The sequence below is a fragment of the Pantherophis guttatus genome, chromosome 4 (assembly GCF_059756535.1).
Source record: "Pantherophis guttatus breed Tessera chromosome 4, ASM5975653v1, whole genome shotgun sequence".
NCBI classification, from domain to species: domain Eukaryota; kingdom Metazoa; phylum Chordata; class Lepidosauria; order Squamata; family Colubridae; genus Pantherophis; species Pantherophis guttatus.
Window position 1 is genome coordinate 3133215 of NC_142066.1, and position 16289 is coordinate 3149503.

Here is a 16289-nt window from a genome sequence, read left to right on the forward strand (position 1 = left end):
TGCTCAGAATGGCTGGCATAGTTTATCTCACAAAACATCTCCAAATTGACCAGTGACTTCAAAGGATGGATGTTTGGACAGTATAGCAGTCACGTCTTCCTTCTGAGCCTGGGGCACGATCTGGCTGGCTTGAGCCAAACATGGCACCTTCTCAAAAAAAACAAAATGGACACCTTGTGCCAATTGGGAGATCTGTTCTGATTAACAGAGTTGAAAGGGATCTAGGAAGTCTTCTAGTCCAACCCAGAGGTGGGACTGCTGCCCGGTTGCTGGATGGGCGTGGCCATGGAGGCGTGGCCTACTCGGCCTCCTGTAACACAGAGGGGGTTGATTTTGCCCTCCCCAGGCTCCGAAGGCTTTTCTGGAGCCTCCAGGAGGGCGAAAACAGCCTCCCCTGGGCTCCGGAGGCCCTCCAGAGGCCAGAAATGGCCCGTTTTCAGACTTCCGATCCTTCCAGTAGGCCCGTTTTTCGTCCCCCCATCCCAGAGCCTCCACGCGCGCCCTGCACTTACCTGGCAGAAGCTTCTCACATGAGAAGCAAAACGTCTTCAAAGAATAACCAGAAAGTTCAGTGGCCTCTTTAAAAAAGCACCTTTCGGACTCCAGGGATGGAGCATCCACAACTTCTGTTCCCCCTGGTTCAGGTTGCTTCTCTCCTTGGCGAGTTCCCATCCGTTGTTTCTTAATGACGGAATTGGAAGGGACCTTGGAGGTCATCTAGTCCAACCCCCCCCCGCCCATCCAAGCAGGAGACCCTACACCATTTCTGACAGATCTGTCCAGTCTCTTCTTGAAAGCCTCCAGGGATGAAGCTCCCACAACTTCCGAAGGCAACTTCTGTTCCATCGGTTGGTGGTTCTCACTGTCAGAAAATTTCTCCTTATTTCCAAGTTGAATCTCTCCTTGTTCAGTTTCCATCCGTTATTCCTTGTCTGGCCTTCGGGTGCCTTGGAAAATAGCTTGACTCCCTTCCTCTCTGGGGCAGCCCCTCAAATATTGGAAGACTGCTATCCTGTCTCCCCTGGTCCTTCTCTTCACTAGACTAGCCGTGCCCAGTTCCTGCAACCGTTCGTCGCATGTTTGAGCCTTTAATCATCTTAGTTGCTCTTCTTTGCACTTTTTCCAAAGTCTCAACGTTTGTTTGTTTTTTTTAGTAATGTGGGGACCAAAACTGGATGCAGGATTCCAAGTGTGACCTTACTAAGGCTTTACAAAGTGGTACTAATCTTTCCCGTGATTTATACAACCAAGGATCGTATTAGCTTCTTTGGCTGTCGCCGCACACGGCTAGCTCATGTTTAAGTGTGGTGGGGGAGAAATGAATGGGAATGCAGAAGAGGAATGCAGACCTGACAGTCAGGTTTCAGTGTCGTCTCAAATAAATTGCATTTCCAAACAAATAGTCTTTGATGAAATCTTTCATTTATGAAGCACGACAATCTGTCCCCCCGACTTCGTCGTAGCCAACACTGACTTCCTGACCCCAAACCTTCCCTTTCTGTTCCCCAATTCTCTGCGTCTCATTGGCCATCTTCCAAATCACTCTCCCCATATCTACTACTTCAGCTCCCAGGAATGTCCCCCCTCCCATCCCATCTCCTAGGACCTAGGGGATATTATCTTCAGGGAAAATAAGTAGGTGAAAAGTCAAGCGTCCTCTTGCCAGCTGCCCCCCTCTTCTCCTCCTTATGTCAGCGCTGGAACGAATGTAGTTTGGAGTGCTGACAGTTTTCCAATAAGAGACAAAAGGACACGCCCAGAAAATGGACAGAGAGAGTCCTCGACTTACGACCATGCTCTTAGTGACCGTTTGAAGACACGACAGCGTGGGAAACAGTTTCCATCACTAAGCGTGGTGGTATGAATAGAATAGAATAGAATAGAATAGAATAGAATAGAATAGAATAGAATAGAATAGAATAGAATAGAATAGAATAGAATAGAATAGAGTTCTTTATTGGCCAAGTGTGATTGGACACACAAGGAATTTGTCTTGTTGCCTACGCTCTCAGTGTACATAAAAGATACATTCGTCAAGAATCATAAGGTACAACACTTAATGATAGTCATAGGATACAAATAAGCAATCAGGAAACAATCAATATCAATATAAATCGTAAGGATCCAAGCAACAAAGTTACAGTCATGCAGTCGTAAGTGGGAGGAGATGGGTGGTGGGAATGATGAGAAGATTAATAGTAATAGTAATGCAGATTTAGTGAATAGTTTGACAGTGTTGAGGAAATTATTTGTTTAGCAGAGTGATGGCGTTCGGGGGAAAAACTGTCCTCGTGTCTAGCTAGGTGTTCTGGTCCGCAGCGCTCTATAGCCTCGTTTTGAGGGTAGGAGTTGAAACAGTTTATGTCTAGGATGCGAGGGGTCTGTAAATATTTTCACAGAACCTCTTTTTGACTCGTGCAGTATACAGGTCCTCCATAGAAGGCAGGTTGGTAGCCATTGTTTTTTTCTGCAGTTCTAATGATCCTCTGAAGTCCGTGTCTGTCTTGTTGGGTTGCAGAGCCAAACCAGACAGTTATGGAGGTGCAGATGACAGACTCAATAATTCCTCTGTAGAACTGGATCAGCAGCTCCTTGGGCAGTTTGAGCTTCCTGAGTTGGCACAGAAAGAACATTCTTTGTTGTGCTTTTTTGATGACGCTTTTGATGTTTAGGTGTCCATTTTAGATCTTGGGATATGGTAGAACCTAGGAATTTGAAGGCCTCTACCGTCGATACTGTGTCATCTAGTATAGTATGGGAGGGTAGTATGAGTTGCACCTGCGTTTATGACTCTCTCTTTTTGCCACGGATTTTAAGCCAATTTCTACAGATTGTTTCCAAGGCGTGCCAACCTGAAATGCAATTAGGGCGAAGAACATTCCACCTTGGTGGTCCTTGACATATGACCAGTGGTTTAGCAGCGGTTCACACTTACAAGGTTAAAAAAAAACAACCACCCAGGATTGCAGAGGAGGTGGTAATAGATGAATTCCTATTGCAAGACCGGAAGTGATCCCACGCTCCCTCCTTTGTCAAAGAGAGGTCCTTGCGACAACACAGCTTGTGCAATTGTCACACCGTTACAGGCAGCTCGGTGTGCGCTGTTGTGACACCGGCTGGGTTGCAGCAAAGCTGCGTTGGCCTGAAGAAGGAATGTTGGAATCGTATAATACGTCTCGTAGGTTGTGATGAAGAGGTGTTTTTCTCAACCTTGGCACTTTGAGACTGGTGGACTTCAACTCCCAGAATTCCCCAGCCAGCTCTTTTTTTCCCCCACTTTGCTGAAGTCAAAGATATATTATGTTTAGTGCATACCCACCACCTGTGAAGAAAGTTACCTTATATGGATGACTGGGGAATTCTGGGAGTTGAAGTCCACGCATCTTAAAGTGGCCAAGGATGGAAACCCCTGATTTAAGACGTGTGGACTTCAACTCCCAGAATTCCCCAGCCAGCTCTTTTTTTCCCCACTTTGCTGAAGTCAAAGATATATTATGTTTAGTGCATACCCACCACCTGTGAAGAAAGTTACCTTATATGGATGACTGGGGAATTCTGGGAGTTGAAGTCCGAGCATCTTAAACTGGCCAAGGATGGACACCCCTGGTCTAAGGCAATGAATACTGTAAATAAAACCCTTTAAGTTAGCTTCAAAATACCTACTTGGATTGGGCAATGGGTTTCTGAGTTGTTGGCTGGCTGGGGAATTCTGGGAGTTGTAGTCCACGAGTCTTAAAGCGGCCAACATTGATAAACACGGATTTAAACTATACAACTAGTCCTCAACTTATGACCACAATTGAGCCCAGAATTTCTGTGGCTCAATGAAACAGTGAGTTAAGTGAGTTTCAACCCCGCTTTACGACCTTTCTTGCCACCGTCATTAAGTGAATCGCCGCACTTGTTCAGTTAGTGAGTCCCACGGTTGTTAAGCTTCCCCGTGGGCTTTGCTCGTCAAGAGGTCGCAAAAAAAGGGGGATCCCGGAACCACCGCGACCGTCGTAAATACGAACCAGTTGACAAGCGTCTGAATTATCATCCCGTGATTGTGGGGATGTTGTAGGTGTGAGGACCTGGTCATCAGACACTCTTTTTTTCAGGGCTGCTGTAACTTCGAACGGTCACTAAACAGACAGTTGGTTATAAGTCGAGGACCACCTATAAGGAAACTTCCAATAACTATATAAAATATTAAAAAATGAAAACCCAGAAGGAATTTAAAACACTTAGCTGAGCTTGGTGGCTCGTCTGCTTGGTGAATCTTAGTTTAAGCAGCGTATCTTAATTTCTATCCCTTTATCTAGGAAAACGATGATCATCTAAGCCAGTGATGGCTAATCACGGGCCAAAAGCGGGGGGGCACGGGGGGAGTCACCCACATGCGTGCACACATGCATAATTCTATGCGCCCTGCCCTCCTGCGCATGCGTGTGTGACCCTCCCGCGCTACCTCTGCTTTTGGCACGCGAGGTGGGCCTGGTAGGCCTGTTTTTTGCTCTCCCCAGGCTCCAGAACCTCTCTAGGAGCCTGGGGAGGGCAAAAACGGCCTTCCCCACCACCCTGGAAGCCCTCCAGAGGCTGGAAATGGGCCATTTGCCGACTTCCGGTGGGAGCGGAAGGCCCGTTGTTTGCTCTCCCCAGGCTCCAGAGTCTCTCTAGGAAGGGCGAAAACGGCCTTCCCCACCACCCCGGAGGCCCTCCAGAGGCTGGAAATGGCCCATTTGCTGACTTCCGGTGGGACTGGAAGGCCCATTTTTTGCTCTCCCCAGGCTCCAGAGCCTTCCCCACCACCCTGGAAGCCCTCCAGAGGCTGGAAATGGGCCATTTGCCGACTTCCGGTGGGAGCGGAAGGCCCGTTGTTTGCTCTCCCCAGGCTCCAGAGTCTCTCTAGGAAGGGCGAAAACGGCCTTCCCCACCACCCCGGAGGCCCTCCAGAGGCTGGAAATGGCCCATTTGCTGACTTCCGGTGGGACTGGAAGGCCCATTTTTTGCTCTCCCCAGGCTCCAGAGCCTCTCTAGGAGCCTGGGGAGGGCAAAAACGGCCTTCCCACCCACCCCCCAGAGGCCGGAAACGGCCCATTTGCCAACTTCCAGAAGTCCCACCGATATGGCGCGCGTGCCCACCGATATGGCGCCGTGTGCCACCTGTGACACGCGTGCCACAGGTTCGCCATCACGGATCTAAGCTTTTTAAAAAAACTCCTTTCTGGAACTCATTTGAATTCCTTTGAAAAAAAATAATAATAACTCAAACGTGTCGACTCACAAAAGGGGTTCGTGAAGCTAATTCTCCTTCAGTGGACGCCTTTCAGCAGACCCTAAACTGAGCAGGGGTGGGATAGATGATCTCTGGGGTCTTTTCCAACTCTGGGAGCCAGCCTAGGGTCAAAGAACCATTTTCATGGCTGGGGGGGGCAGTGATGGGTTTCACATATTCTTACTATTAGTTTGCCCCTTTTTTAATATTATTTTGGGGACCACCTTTAAAAAGTTTAACCGTTGTGTTTTTCAGGAAATATGATTTTTGAACGACCGGTAATAAAATGCTATAAATTCTAATTATGAGCAGAGGGGAGGGGAAAAACCATTCACAGCTTGAGGTTCTTCCATTTTTTTCCCCCCCAGCAACTTGGGAGAGTTTTATTCTAGGTTAAATTCGAGATAATAGAAGGAATCTAGAGTGGCCTTCCTAAATTTCGTGGCCTCCAGATCTGTAACATCCCGGTTGGGAATTCTCGAACCTGCTGCAGCCTTCAACCATCTGAAAGGCTGAACTAAGGATTAAGGGGAGGTGAAATCCAGTGGTGGAATCCATTTCTTTTTTACTACCGGTTCTGTGGGCGTGGCTTGGTGGGGCGTGGCTTGGTGGGCGTGGCAGGGGCAAGATATTGCAAAATCTCCATTCCCACCCCACTCTGGGGCCAGCCAGAGGTGGTATTTGCTGGTTCTCCGAACTATTCAAAATTTCCGCTACCGGTTTTCCGAACTGCTCAAAATTTCCGCTACCGGTTCTCCGAACTGCTCAAAATTTCCGCTACCAGTTCGCCAGAACCTGCTAGAATCTGCTGGATTTCACCCCAGGAAGGGTCCTATTTGTTTGCCGGCCCACCCATCATCTCCAGGATTTATCCAGAATTCCCATTGCTATTAAGCAAGGTGCTTGTTAAATGAATCACACCCCTTTTCTTTTTTTTTGCCATGGTTGTTAAATGAATCACACAGTCATTAAACGAAGCCAGCTTTCCCCTTTGACTTTTGCTCATCCGAAGCCATCTGGGAAAGGATGATCCCATGATCCGGGACCGTCGTAAATACAAGCACCTGAATTTTTGATGCCGTGACCATGGTCATAAGTGCGAGGACTGGTCGAAAGTCACTTTTTTTCAGCGCCGTTGTAACTTCAAACGAGAGTTTTTAAATATACAACACAAAAATGAAGCTTTGAGACTTTCGGAGAGATGGCGTATCCCACTCGGGGCCAAATGGCTAGGATCCCATCAGATCCAAGCCTGAGAAAATGCTAATTTCTCCGCCTCTGAGGTTGAGACACTCACACAGGTTGCCATGTGGAAACATTCCCGTCTCCACCTGGAATTTCCTCCAGGTCCACCTGCTCTCGTGAGCGTGCCGCCCTCTCATCGCCCTGGCGGCTCGTGAAGCATGCCGTGATCTCCCGGTGGCCACCTTTCCTGAGGGGAGAAAAATGCATGACTCGTTCACTGGCAAAATAAGTGGGCAGGTCCCTGGGCTCCAGAGACTTAGCTTTCTTTGGGAATTTTAGAATAAAATTATTTTAAAATTAAGACGGTGGGACTTCATCTCCCAGAATTCCCCAGCTGACATGGGCTGGCTAGGGAATTCTGGGAGTTGAAGTCCCCAAGGTTGAAAAAGACGGCTGTGAACCATGGTTTTTCAACCATGGGAAGTTGAGAGATGAGTGGACTTCAATTCCCAGAATTCCTCAGCCATCATGGCCACCTAGGGAATTCTGGGAGTTGAAATCCCACCGTCTTAAAGTCGCCAAGGTTGAAAAACAAGGCTGTGAACCATGGTTTTTTCAACCATGGGAAGTTGAGAGATGAGTGGACTTCAATTCCCAGAATTCCTCAGCCAACATGGCCACCTAGAGTTGAAGTCCCACCATCTTAAGGTTATCAACGTTGGAAAACACTACTGTGAACCATGATTTTTCAACCATGGGAGGTTGAGAGATGAGTGGACTTCAATTCCCAGAATTCCTCAGCCAACATGGCCGCCTAGAGAATTCTGGGAGTTGAAGTCCAACCGTCTTAAAGTCGCCAAGGTTGAAAAACAATCTTGGATATTGGAAGGAGAATTTGGCCATGCTAAATAAATAGTGTTATGTCGTAAATATATATAAATAAATAAATTTACAAAATATAAATATAAAATATAAAAAAAAAATCAGGTCCCACCGAGATTCGAACTCGGATCGCTGGATTCAGAGTCCAGAGTGCTCACCATTACACCATGGAACCGCGACTGACGCGCAGTTTTACCGCCCTTCGCCGTTCCCCCGCCGTCGGAAAGGGAGGCGGGGAGGCCGCCCAGCCAATGGCGTCCTTGATCATTTGCATATCCCGTTCTTTCCATATTCGAGGAGCAAATGGAGAAGGTTCTACGCGTGGGCGGGGTCAGGCCCGTTGCTTAGGAGATGTGGGCGGAGTCTTTCCTCCTCACTCCAGCTTTTCCGACCCCCTCCCTTTCCCCGGGTCGGGTTAACCCTTGAATCGCCAGGCTCGACTGCGTTGCTTTTGATTTTTCTTCTTTGGGCGAAATAATTCCGATTTTTTTTCTCTCTCTCTCTCTTTCTCCCTTCTTTTTTTCGCTTTTCTCCTTTTTCTCCCAGGTCCTGGAACATCGATCTACTTCTACAAACCAGAAGGTTTGTTTTATGCTTGGCTATGTTTGCAATCCTTGCAAAATAAATAATAAAAAAAATAGAGGGATGGGGAAAATTGCAAAGGGAGAGATGGCGGAGGAGGAAGGGGGAGGAAGAATGCATGGCTTTGCAGTCTTAAATTATGTGCATAATTCTGTATCTGCATAATTCTGTAATATATGCGTAATTCGGTATTTATGTGCATAATTCGGTATTGTATGCATGATTCTGTATTTTTCTGTATTTACCTGTATTTCTTTATTCTGTTATAGTACGGAGTATATATTGGAGAGCTGCATGCAACGAAATTTCACTTAAATGTATGCTGATTAGTGTACATTCAAAGTGACAATAATTCTATTCCATTCCATTCCATTCCGTATTTTCTACTGGTATTCTATTCTATTCCATTCCATTCCATTCCATTCCATTCCATTCCGTATTTTCTACCACTATTCTATTCCATTCGATTCCATTCCATATTTTCTATTCTATTCTATTCTATTCTATTCCATTCCATTCCATTGCATTGCATTCTATATTTTCTACCAGTATTCTATTCTATTTCATTCCATTCTATTCCGTATTTTCTCTTCTCTTCTCTTCTCTTCTCTTCTCTTCTATTCTATTCTATTCTGTATTTTCTACCAGTATTCTATTCTATTCCATTCCATTCCATTCCATTCCGTATTTTCTACCACTATTCCATTCCATTCCATTCCATTCCATATTTTCTATTCTATTCTATTCTATTCTATTCCATTCCATTGCATTGCATTCTATATTTTCTACCAGTATTCTATTCTATTTCATTCCATTCCGTATTTTCTACCACTATTCTATTCTGTTCTGTTCTGTTCTGTTCTGTTCTGTTCCGTTCCGTTCCGTTCCGTTCCATTCCATATTTTCTATTCTATTCTATTCTATTCTATTCTATTCTATTCCATTCCATTCCATTCCATTCCATTCCGTATTTTCTACCACTATTCTATTCTGTTCTGTTCCGTTCCGTTCCGTTCCGTTCCGTTCCATTCCATATTTTCTATTCTATTCTATTCTATTCTATTCTATTCTATTCTATTCTATTCTATTCTATTCTATTCTATTCCATTCCATTCCATTCCATTCCATTCCATTCCGTATTTTCTACCACTATTCTATTCCATTCCATTCCATTCCATTCCATTCCATAATAAGGGAAGGGAGGATGGGCTATCTATAGCGGCTGGCAATCCAGTCGAAAAGAGTTTCTAATCGGTGTGTGCTACAGCAACCCTGCGAGGAAGGACAGTCATTAGCGAGCCTGGTGTCAAGGGGAGTCAGCGTGAGGTTGGGTTGCGTGGTCCTGCGCAGAAGTCAGTTGGATAAGATCCTGGGTAGGGCTGCTGCAAGGGGCTTTAATGGTTACTGTCTGGGGATGGGGTTAGGCTAGATGGCCTCTCAGACTCTTCTAACTACAATTCTAGGGGCTGTTCTCTCTCTCTCTCTCTCTCTCTCTCTCTCTCTCTCTCTCTCTCTCTCTCTCTCTCTCTGTTCTCGCAGGCCTCAAAAACTTCATTCCAGGATGCTGGGGGGAAAAAAAGTTGCCAGATGTTGGCAGTGTGGTCGGATGGCCAAACTGTGGAGAAGGAAGTAAGATAGATAGATAGATGAGAGAGAGAGAGAGAGAGAGAGACATAGGTAGGTAGAGATAGATAGATAGATAGATAGATAGATGATAGATAGATAGATGATAGATAGATAGATGATAGAGAGAGAGAGAAAGAGACAGGTAGGTAGAGATAGATAGAGATAGATGATAAATAGATAGATAGATGAGAGAGAGAGAGAGAAAGAGAGAGATGAGAGAGAGAGAGACATAGGTAGGTAGAGATAGATAGATAGATAGATAGATAGATAGATAGATAGATAGATAGATAGATAGATAGATAAGAGAGAGAAAGAGGGACATAGGTAGGTAGAAATAGATAGAGATAGATAGATAGATAGATAGATAGATGAGAGAGAGAGAGAGAGACATAGGTAGGTAGAGATAGATAGATAGATGATAGATAGATAGATGATAGATAGATAGATGATAGAGAGAGAGAGAAAGAGACAGGTAGGTAGAGATAGATAGAGATAGATGATAAATAGATAGATAGATGAGAGAGAGAGAGAAAGAGAGAGAGAGATGAGAGAGAGAGACATAGGTAGGTAGAGATAGATAGATAGATAGATAGATAGATAGATAGATAGATAGATAAGAGAGAGAAAGAGGGACATAGGTAGGTAGAAATAGATAGAGATAGATAGATAGATAGATGAGAGAGAGAGAGAGAGACATAGGTAGGTAGAGATAGATAGATAGATGATAGATAGATAGATGATAGATAGATAGATGATAGAGAGAGAGAGACATAGATAGTTTGAGATAGAGATAGATGATAGACAGAATAGATAGATAAATAGATAGATAGATGATAGATAGATAGATAGATAGATAGATAGATAGATAGATAGATAGATAGATAGATAGATAGATAGATGTAGGTAGGTAGGTAGGTAGAGGAAGGAAGGAAGAAAAAGAAAGAAATGATGGGAAGGAAGGAAGGAGAGAAACAGAAAGGATAGGAGGAAAGAAGGAGGAAGAGGAATGAAGGCAGGAGAGGGAAAGAGAGACAGGAGGAAGGAGGAAGGAGAGAGAAAGGGAAGAAGGAAAAGGGAAGGATGAATGGAGGATGGAAGTGGGAGGAAGGGAAGAAAGAAAGAAAGAGGGAAGAAGAAAAGAGAGAAATGGAAAAAAGGAAGACTGGAGGGAGGAAGATGGAAGGAAGGAAGGAAGAAACAAAGAGGAAGAGGAAGGGAAGGAAGGAAGGATGGAAGGAGTGAAACAGAAAGAATAGGAGGAAAGAAGGCAGGAGAGGAATGAAAGCAGGAGAGAAGGAAAGAAAGGGAGAGAAGGAAGGAGAGAGAGAAAGGGAAGAAGGAAAAGGGAAGGATGAATGGAGGATGGAAGTGGGAGGAAGGGAAGAAAGAAAGAGGGAAGAAGAAAAGAGAGAAACGGAAAAAAGGAAGACGGAAGGAAGGAAGGAAGGAAGGAAGGAAAGAAGGAAGGAAGGAAGGAAGGAAGAGTTTGCTGGTGAATTCGTGGTGCAACAGCAGGCCTGGCTCTTTGTGTGGCAACTGCACAGGATTTGAAGGGGAAAATCCAGCTGTTTTACAGAGCATTGGTGGTTCAGTGGTAGAATTCTCGCCTGCCACGCGGGAGGCCCGGGTTCGATTCCCGGCCAATGCAACGCGTTCCTTTTTTCTTCTTCTTCTATATGTTGTCACTTGTCTCATTGTTGCCACGACTGTTTCATTTGCTTCAATGGAGGCCCCTGTTGCTTTTTCTCCCTCCCCCTCCCATCTCTTAAGAATCCCTCCCCTCCCCGCTCCCCAAGGAGTTTTCTCCAGAGTGGGAGAGCGGAGGCGTCTCCGCTTTGCGACCCCTTCTGGATGAATGGATGGATAGATAGATAGATGGTAGAGATGATAGAGAGATGATAGATAGACAGACGAGGATGGAAGGAAGGAGAGAGAGAGAGAAAGGAAAGAAAGAAAGAAAAAGAAAAGAAAGAAAGGGAAAGAAAGAAAAGAAAGAAAAAGAAAGAAAGAAAGAAAGAAAGAAAGAAAGAAAGAAAGAAAGAAAGAAAGAAAGAAAGAAAGAAAGAAAAGACTTTTACAGAGGAGGAAAAGACGAAAGGACAATGCTTTAGTTGTTGATGTTGTTCAAAGCTGACAACTTGGGGGAACTTCAACTCCCAGAATTCCCCAGCCAGCCATAGGACCCTGCAAGGAGAGAGGCGGCCATTTTGTTCAAGCCTCATTTCTCTTCTTCTCTTCCAGCGACGTCCAGCATGGACGCTGCCCAGCGGGACGCCGCTCTGTTGTACGTGGTGCAATCCGGCACGCTGATGATGGAATATTTACGAGCCCGTGGGGAAGCCTCTTCGGCTGCAGCGTCTCGGCGTCGGTGGGCCTTCCTGCACTCCCTAGGGCGGCGAGGAGGAGAGGAGGACGGAGACGATGACCTGGGGGAGGAGAAGGAAGAGGAGGAGGAGGAGGAGGACGGAGAGGAAGAAGAGGATGCCGAAGAGGATGAGGTCTTCCTGGCCAGACAAACCTGCAGTGCCAGTTTCAGGCGCGGTGGACGCCTGCGTTCAGTGGAAAGACGCTTCTGGGCTCGGCCGCGTAGCACCGAGTGGTGGGACCGGACGGTCCTGGAGACCTGGGACGATAGTGAATGGTTGCAGAACTTCAGGATGTGCAAGGCGACCTTCTTGGACCTTTGCGCCCGGCTGTCTCCGGCTTTGCAGCGCCAGAAAACCCGGATGCGGATCCCGCTGAGCGTGGAGAAGCGAGTGGCCATCGCCATCTGGAAGCTGGCCACCTCCGTCTGCTACCGCGACGTAGGCAACCAATTCGGCGTCGGCAGGTCCACCGCCGGCTCGGTGGTGCTGGAGGTGTGCCGGGCCATTCAGAGGGTGTTGATGCGCTCCACGGTGAACGTGGGGAACAATCTGGCGGATATTGTCCAGGGCTTCGAAGCGAGGGGCTTCCCCAACTGTGCCGGCGTGGTGGGCACCAGCCACATGCCCATCTTGTGTCCTCCTCACCAAGCGTCGGAGTACGTCAACACCAAGGGCTACTACTCGATGGCCTTGCAAGCTTTGGTGGACCATCGAGGGAAGTTCACCCATCTGAGTGCGGGGTGGCCCGGCAAGACCCATGAAGCCAAGATCTTCAACAAGTCCACCTTGTTCACCAAAGGGCAGGAAGGGACTCTCTTCGCTCCCGGTAATGTGGAGATCAATGGCGTATCGGTCCCTCGCGTCATCTTAGGAGGACCGGCCTATCCTCTCCTTCCGTGGTTGATGGTGCCCTACACGGAAGGTCTGGATGAGACCAAGGAGGCCTTCAACGTCACGTTGAGCCGGTGCCAGGAACCCCTGGAAGAAGCCTTCAGCCGCCTGAAGGGCCGGTGGCGCTGCCTGACGGGACGCAACGATTGCGCGGTGGAGAACCTTCCCCGCCTCATCTCGGCCTGTTGCGTCCTGCACAACATCTGTGAGGAGAAAGGGGAGGCCTACGAGGAGAAGTGGGAAGTGGAGGCCAGGCAGCTGGCCGCCACCTTCGAACAGCCCCTGCAGCGGCCCGATACGCGCATTAAGCCCGCCGCACGGTCGGAGAACGTCCGGGACGCTCTCTGCATGTACATCGCCGGGAAGATATGAAGAGCGGAAGGAGGCCGGCGGTGGTGCTGCGGGTTATTTTGGGGAGATCCAGCCTGAATTGAGACTTTGCGCCCAGGACGTGGTCAGGTTGCACCCCAAAACAGTACCCAGAATTCTGGGTAGCATTAAACCAGCAGATTATATTCTTGAAATTGATTTTGAGGTGAAGAGTTGAGAAATTTAGGGTAGAGAATCCATAGATTAGTCAGTGTTTCACAATCTTGGCCACTTTTAAGATGGGTGGACTTCAACTCCCAGAATTCCCCAGCCATTCTGGGAATTGAAGGCCGCATGGCTTAAAAGTAGCTGAAGTTGCTGATCTTCATGTTGGCTGAGGAATTCTGGGAGTTGAAGTCCCCCCATCTTAAAAGTGGCTGAGATTGCTAACCTCCACGTTGGCTCGGGAATTCTGGGAGTTGAAGTCCGCCCCCTCATCTTAAGGTTACCAAGGTTGCTAACAGCCATGTTGTCTGGGGAATTCTGGGAGTTGAAGTCCCCCCATCTTAAAGTTACCAAGGTTCCTAAGAGCCATGTTGGCTGGGGAATTCTGGGAGTTGAAGTCCACCCATCTTAAAGTGGCTGAGGTTGCTAACAGCCATATTGTCTGGGGAATTCTGGGAGTTGAAGTCCACCCATCTTAAAGTTACCAAGGTTGCTAACAGCCATGTTGTCTGGGGAATTCTGGGAGTTGAAGTCCACCCATCTTAAAGTTACCAAGATTCCTAAGAGCCATGTTGGCTGGGGAATTCTGGGAGTTGAAGTCCACCCATCTTAAAGTGGCTGAGGTTGCTAACAGCCATATTGTCTGGGGAATTCTGGGAGTTGAAGTCCACCCATCTTAAAGTTACCAAGGTTGCTAACAGCCATGTTGTCTGGGGAATTCTGGGAGTTGAAGTCCACCCATCTTAAAGTTACCAAGATTCCTAAGAGCCATGTTGGCTGGGGAATTCTGGGAGTTGAAGTCCACCCATTTTAAAGTGGCTGAGGTTGCTGACCTCCATGTTGTCTGGGGAATTCTGGGAATTGAAGTCCACCCATCAAGTTACGAAGGTTGCGAACAGCCATGTTGTCTGGGGAATTCTGGGAGTTGAAGTCCACTTATCTTAAAACTGCTGAGGTTGGGAATCACTGCCTTACGCGGACTTGTATCCTTCGCGTAAGTAGGGAGTGAGTCATTTAAATTACCACGGACACTTGTTTTGCAAAGCGGATTAACCACCCCAGTACCGTTTATCTGCCTCCGCAGAGTGTCTGGGGAAATGAAACACACCCTGTATTTAATTCTTTAATTCATATTAGAGGATGATTGAGGATATGCATGGGCCTCCTGCCAAAAATTGCAATCGGTGCACCATGGGTTTCCTGGTGATGCAGATCCCGGCTCAAGCCCAGGCTTGTATCCATGTAAACCTGGTTAACAGTCTTCTCTAGCTAGCATGGTAGCTAAGAGACCCCCCCCCCCGAGAGTCAGCGAGATGAACGGCAAATAAATTTAATACATAATAATAATAATAATAATAATAATAATAATAATAATAATAATAATAATAATAAAAAATAATAGAAGGGAGCACACCAGATTGGGGTATGTTCCTATAGGATCTTTTTTAAAAAAAAAACAAACCAGCTTTTTTTGGTGATGTTAGACCGGGTTTAGAACGGAAGCCAAAAGACTCATGAGGACTAGAATCTTTGCAGACGTCGGATCCATTTTAACTTTGTTTATTCCATTTCAATGCCGCCCAAAACTGCAAATCGGTACCGGAGTTGGTAAATCTTTTCAGAGCCGCTGGGAGGGAGGGAGCCAATATATATATATAATTTAATAAATCAGTATTATGCTTCATCAAACACTATTTTCGGTCAGGAAAGAGTCAAAAAAACAAGTCAATATGTCAGCTTGAAACCCCTTTTATAATGCCCATCAAAAATGGGTGAATTTCGGTCACCCTGCATATTATTTATTTCACTGTTCCCATTTCATGTATTGATTTATATCCTGCCTTATTTTTACAAATAACTCAAAACGGGCGAATGTATCCAAGACGCCTTCCTCCTTCCTATTTTCTTGCCATTGTTTAAAATCTTTTCTTCCCCCGCCCCGGAACGTCCCAGCTATTATTATATAGCTAGTCCTTGACTTACAACCGTTCTTTTGAGTGACCGTTGGAAGTTACGACGGTACTGGGGGAAAAAAATGATTGATGACTGATCAAAAGTCAAATGCTTGGCAACTGGCATGGACTTATGACAGTTGCGGTCTCTCCGGGGGGGTCACGCAATCCCCTTTTTTGCAACCTTCTGACTAGCAGAAGCCGGATTCACTTAACGACTCGCTTAACCACCACGGTAAGGTTGTAAAAGGAGGCAAAACTCGTTTAACTGTCTTGTTTAGCAACATGAGTTTTGGGCTCAATTGTGGTCGTAAGTCGAGGACTATCGGCGTTGGGCATTTTCCGTTACTGCGTAATTTGTACGACGCAATTAAGGTACAAAATCGTTAAGTTAATTCTCAATTTCACGAGGCCCGATTAACCTGTTTTCCGGTTTGCCTCGTGCCTTAAACCGTACACCCGGCCAAACAGGATGATGGAAACCACGATAAACGAAGAATTAAAGGATGATTTACCGGCGTGCCTCTGACACAAGCTATATTTCGGTTTCTCGAAGGCCGGTTCCACGGCTCGCCAAAAGAAAGTGAGTCCAAAAAAAATTCTATTTAAGCATTTCCCTAAGCTTGAGTTCGAATCCAGCTGCTAAAAATTCCAGCTGTAAAGTTAAGAAAGTGCAAAGAGAACCAAGGTCAGGATGAAACAATGTTGTGACATCACACAATATACACAACCTGTGAGGCTTGCGTGATGGGAAGGTTGCCGGCTGGGGTGAAAATGAAGCAACTCTTTTCCTCCATGAGGACTATAAACTTGTCAAGGGAGCCCAACCATGTGACTGGAGAACTCGAAAGGGAATAAAACAGGTATATATATATATATATATATATATATATATATATATATATATATATATGTATGTATGTATGTATGTATGTATGTATGTATGTATGTATGCATGCATGTATGTATGTATGTATGTATGTATGTATGTATGTATATGTTTTCTGAGGTTTT

The 16289-nt window shown here is 46.2% G+C and overlaps 1 protein-coding gene and 2 non-coding genes across 3 annotated transcripts; 2 read left to right on the forward strand and 1 right to left on the reverse strand.

Moving 5' to 3' along the window:
- Positions 1-7427: 7427 nt before the first annotated feature.
- Positions 7428-7499, reverse strand: TRNAQ-CUG (transfer RNA glutamine (anticodon CUG)). Its single transcript has one exon. It is a non-coding gene; the product is annotated as a tRNA-Gln (tRNA).
- Positions 7500-7736: 237 nt separating this feature from the next.
- Positions 7737-13313, forward strand: LOC117658435 (uncharacterized). Its single transcript, XM_060684911.2, has 2 exons — positions 7737-7906; positions 11774-13313. The coding sequence occupies exon 2, from the start codon at positions 11785-11787 to the stop codon at positions 13159-13161; it is 1377 nt and encodes a 458-aa protein (XP_060540894.2). The 5' UTR covers positions 7737-7906; positions 11774-11784; the 3' UTR covers positions 13162-13313.
- On the forward strand, positions 11110-11180 carry TRNAG-GCC (transfer RNA glycine (anticodon GCC)). Its single transcript has one exon. It is a non-coding gene; the product is annotated as a tRNA-Gly (tRNA).
- Positions 13314-16289: the final 2976 nt, after the last annotated feature.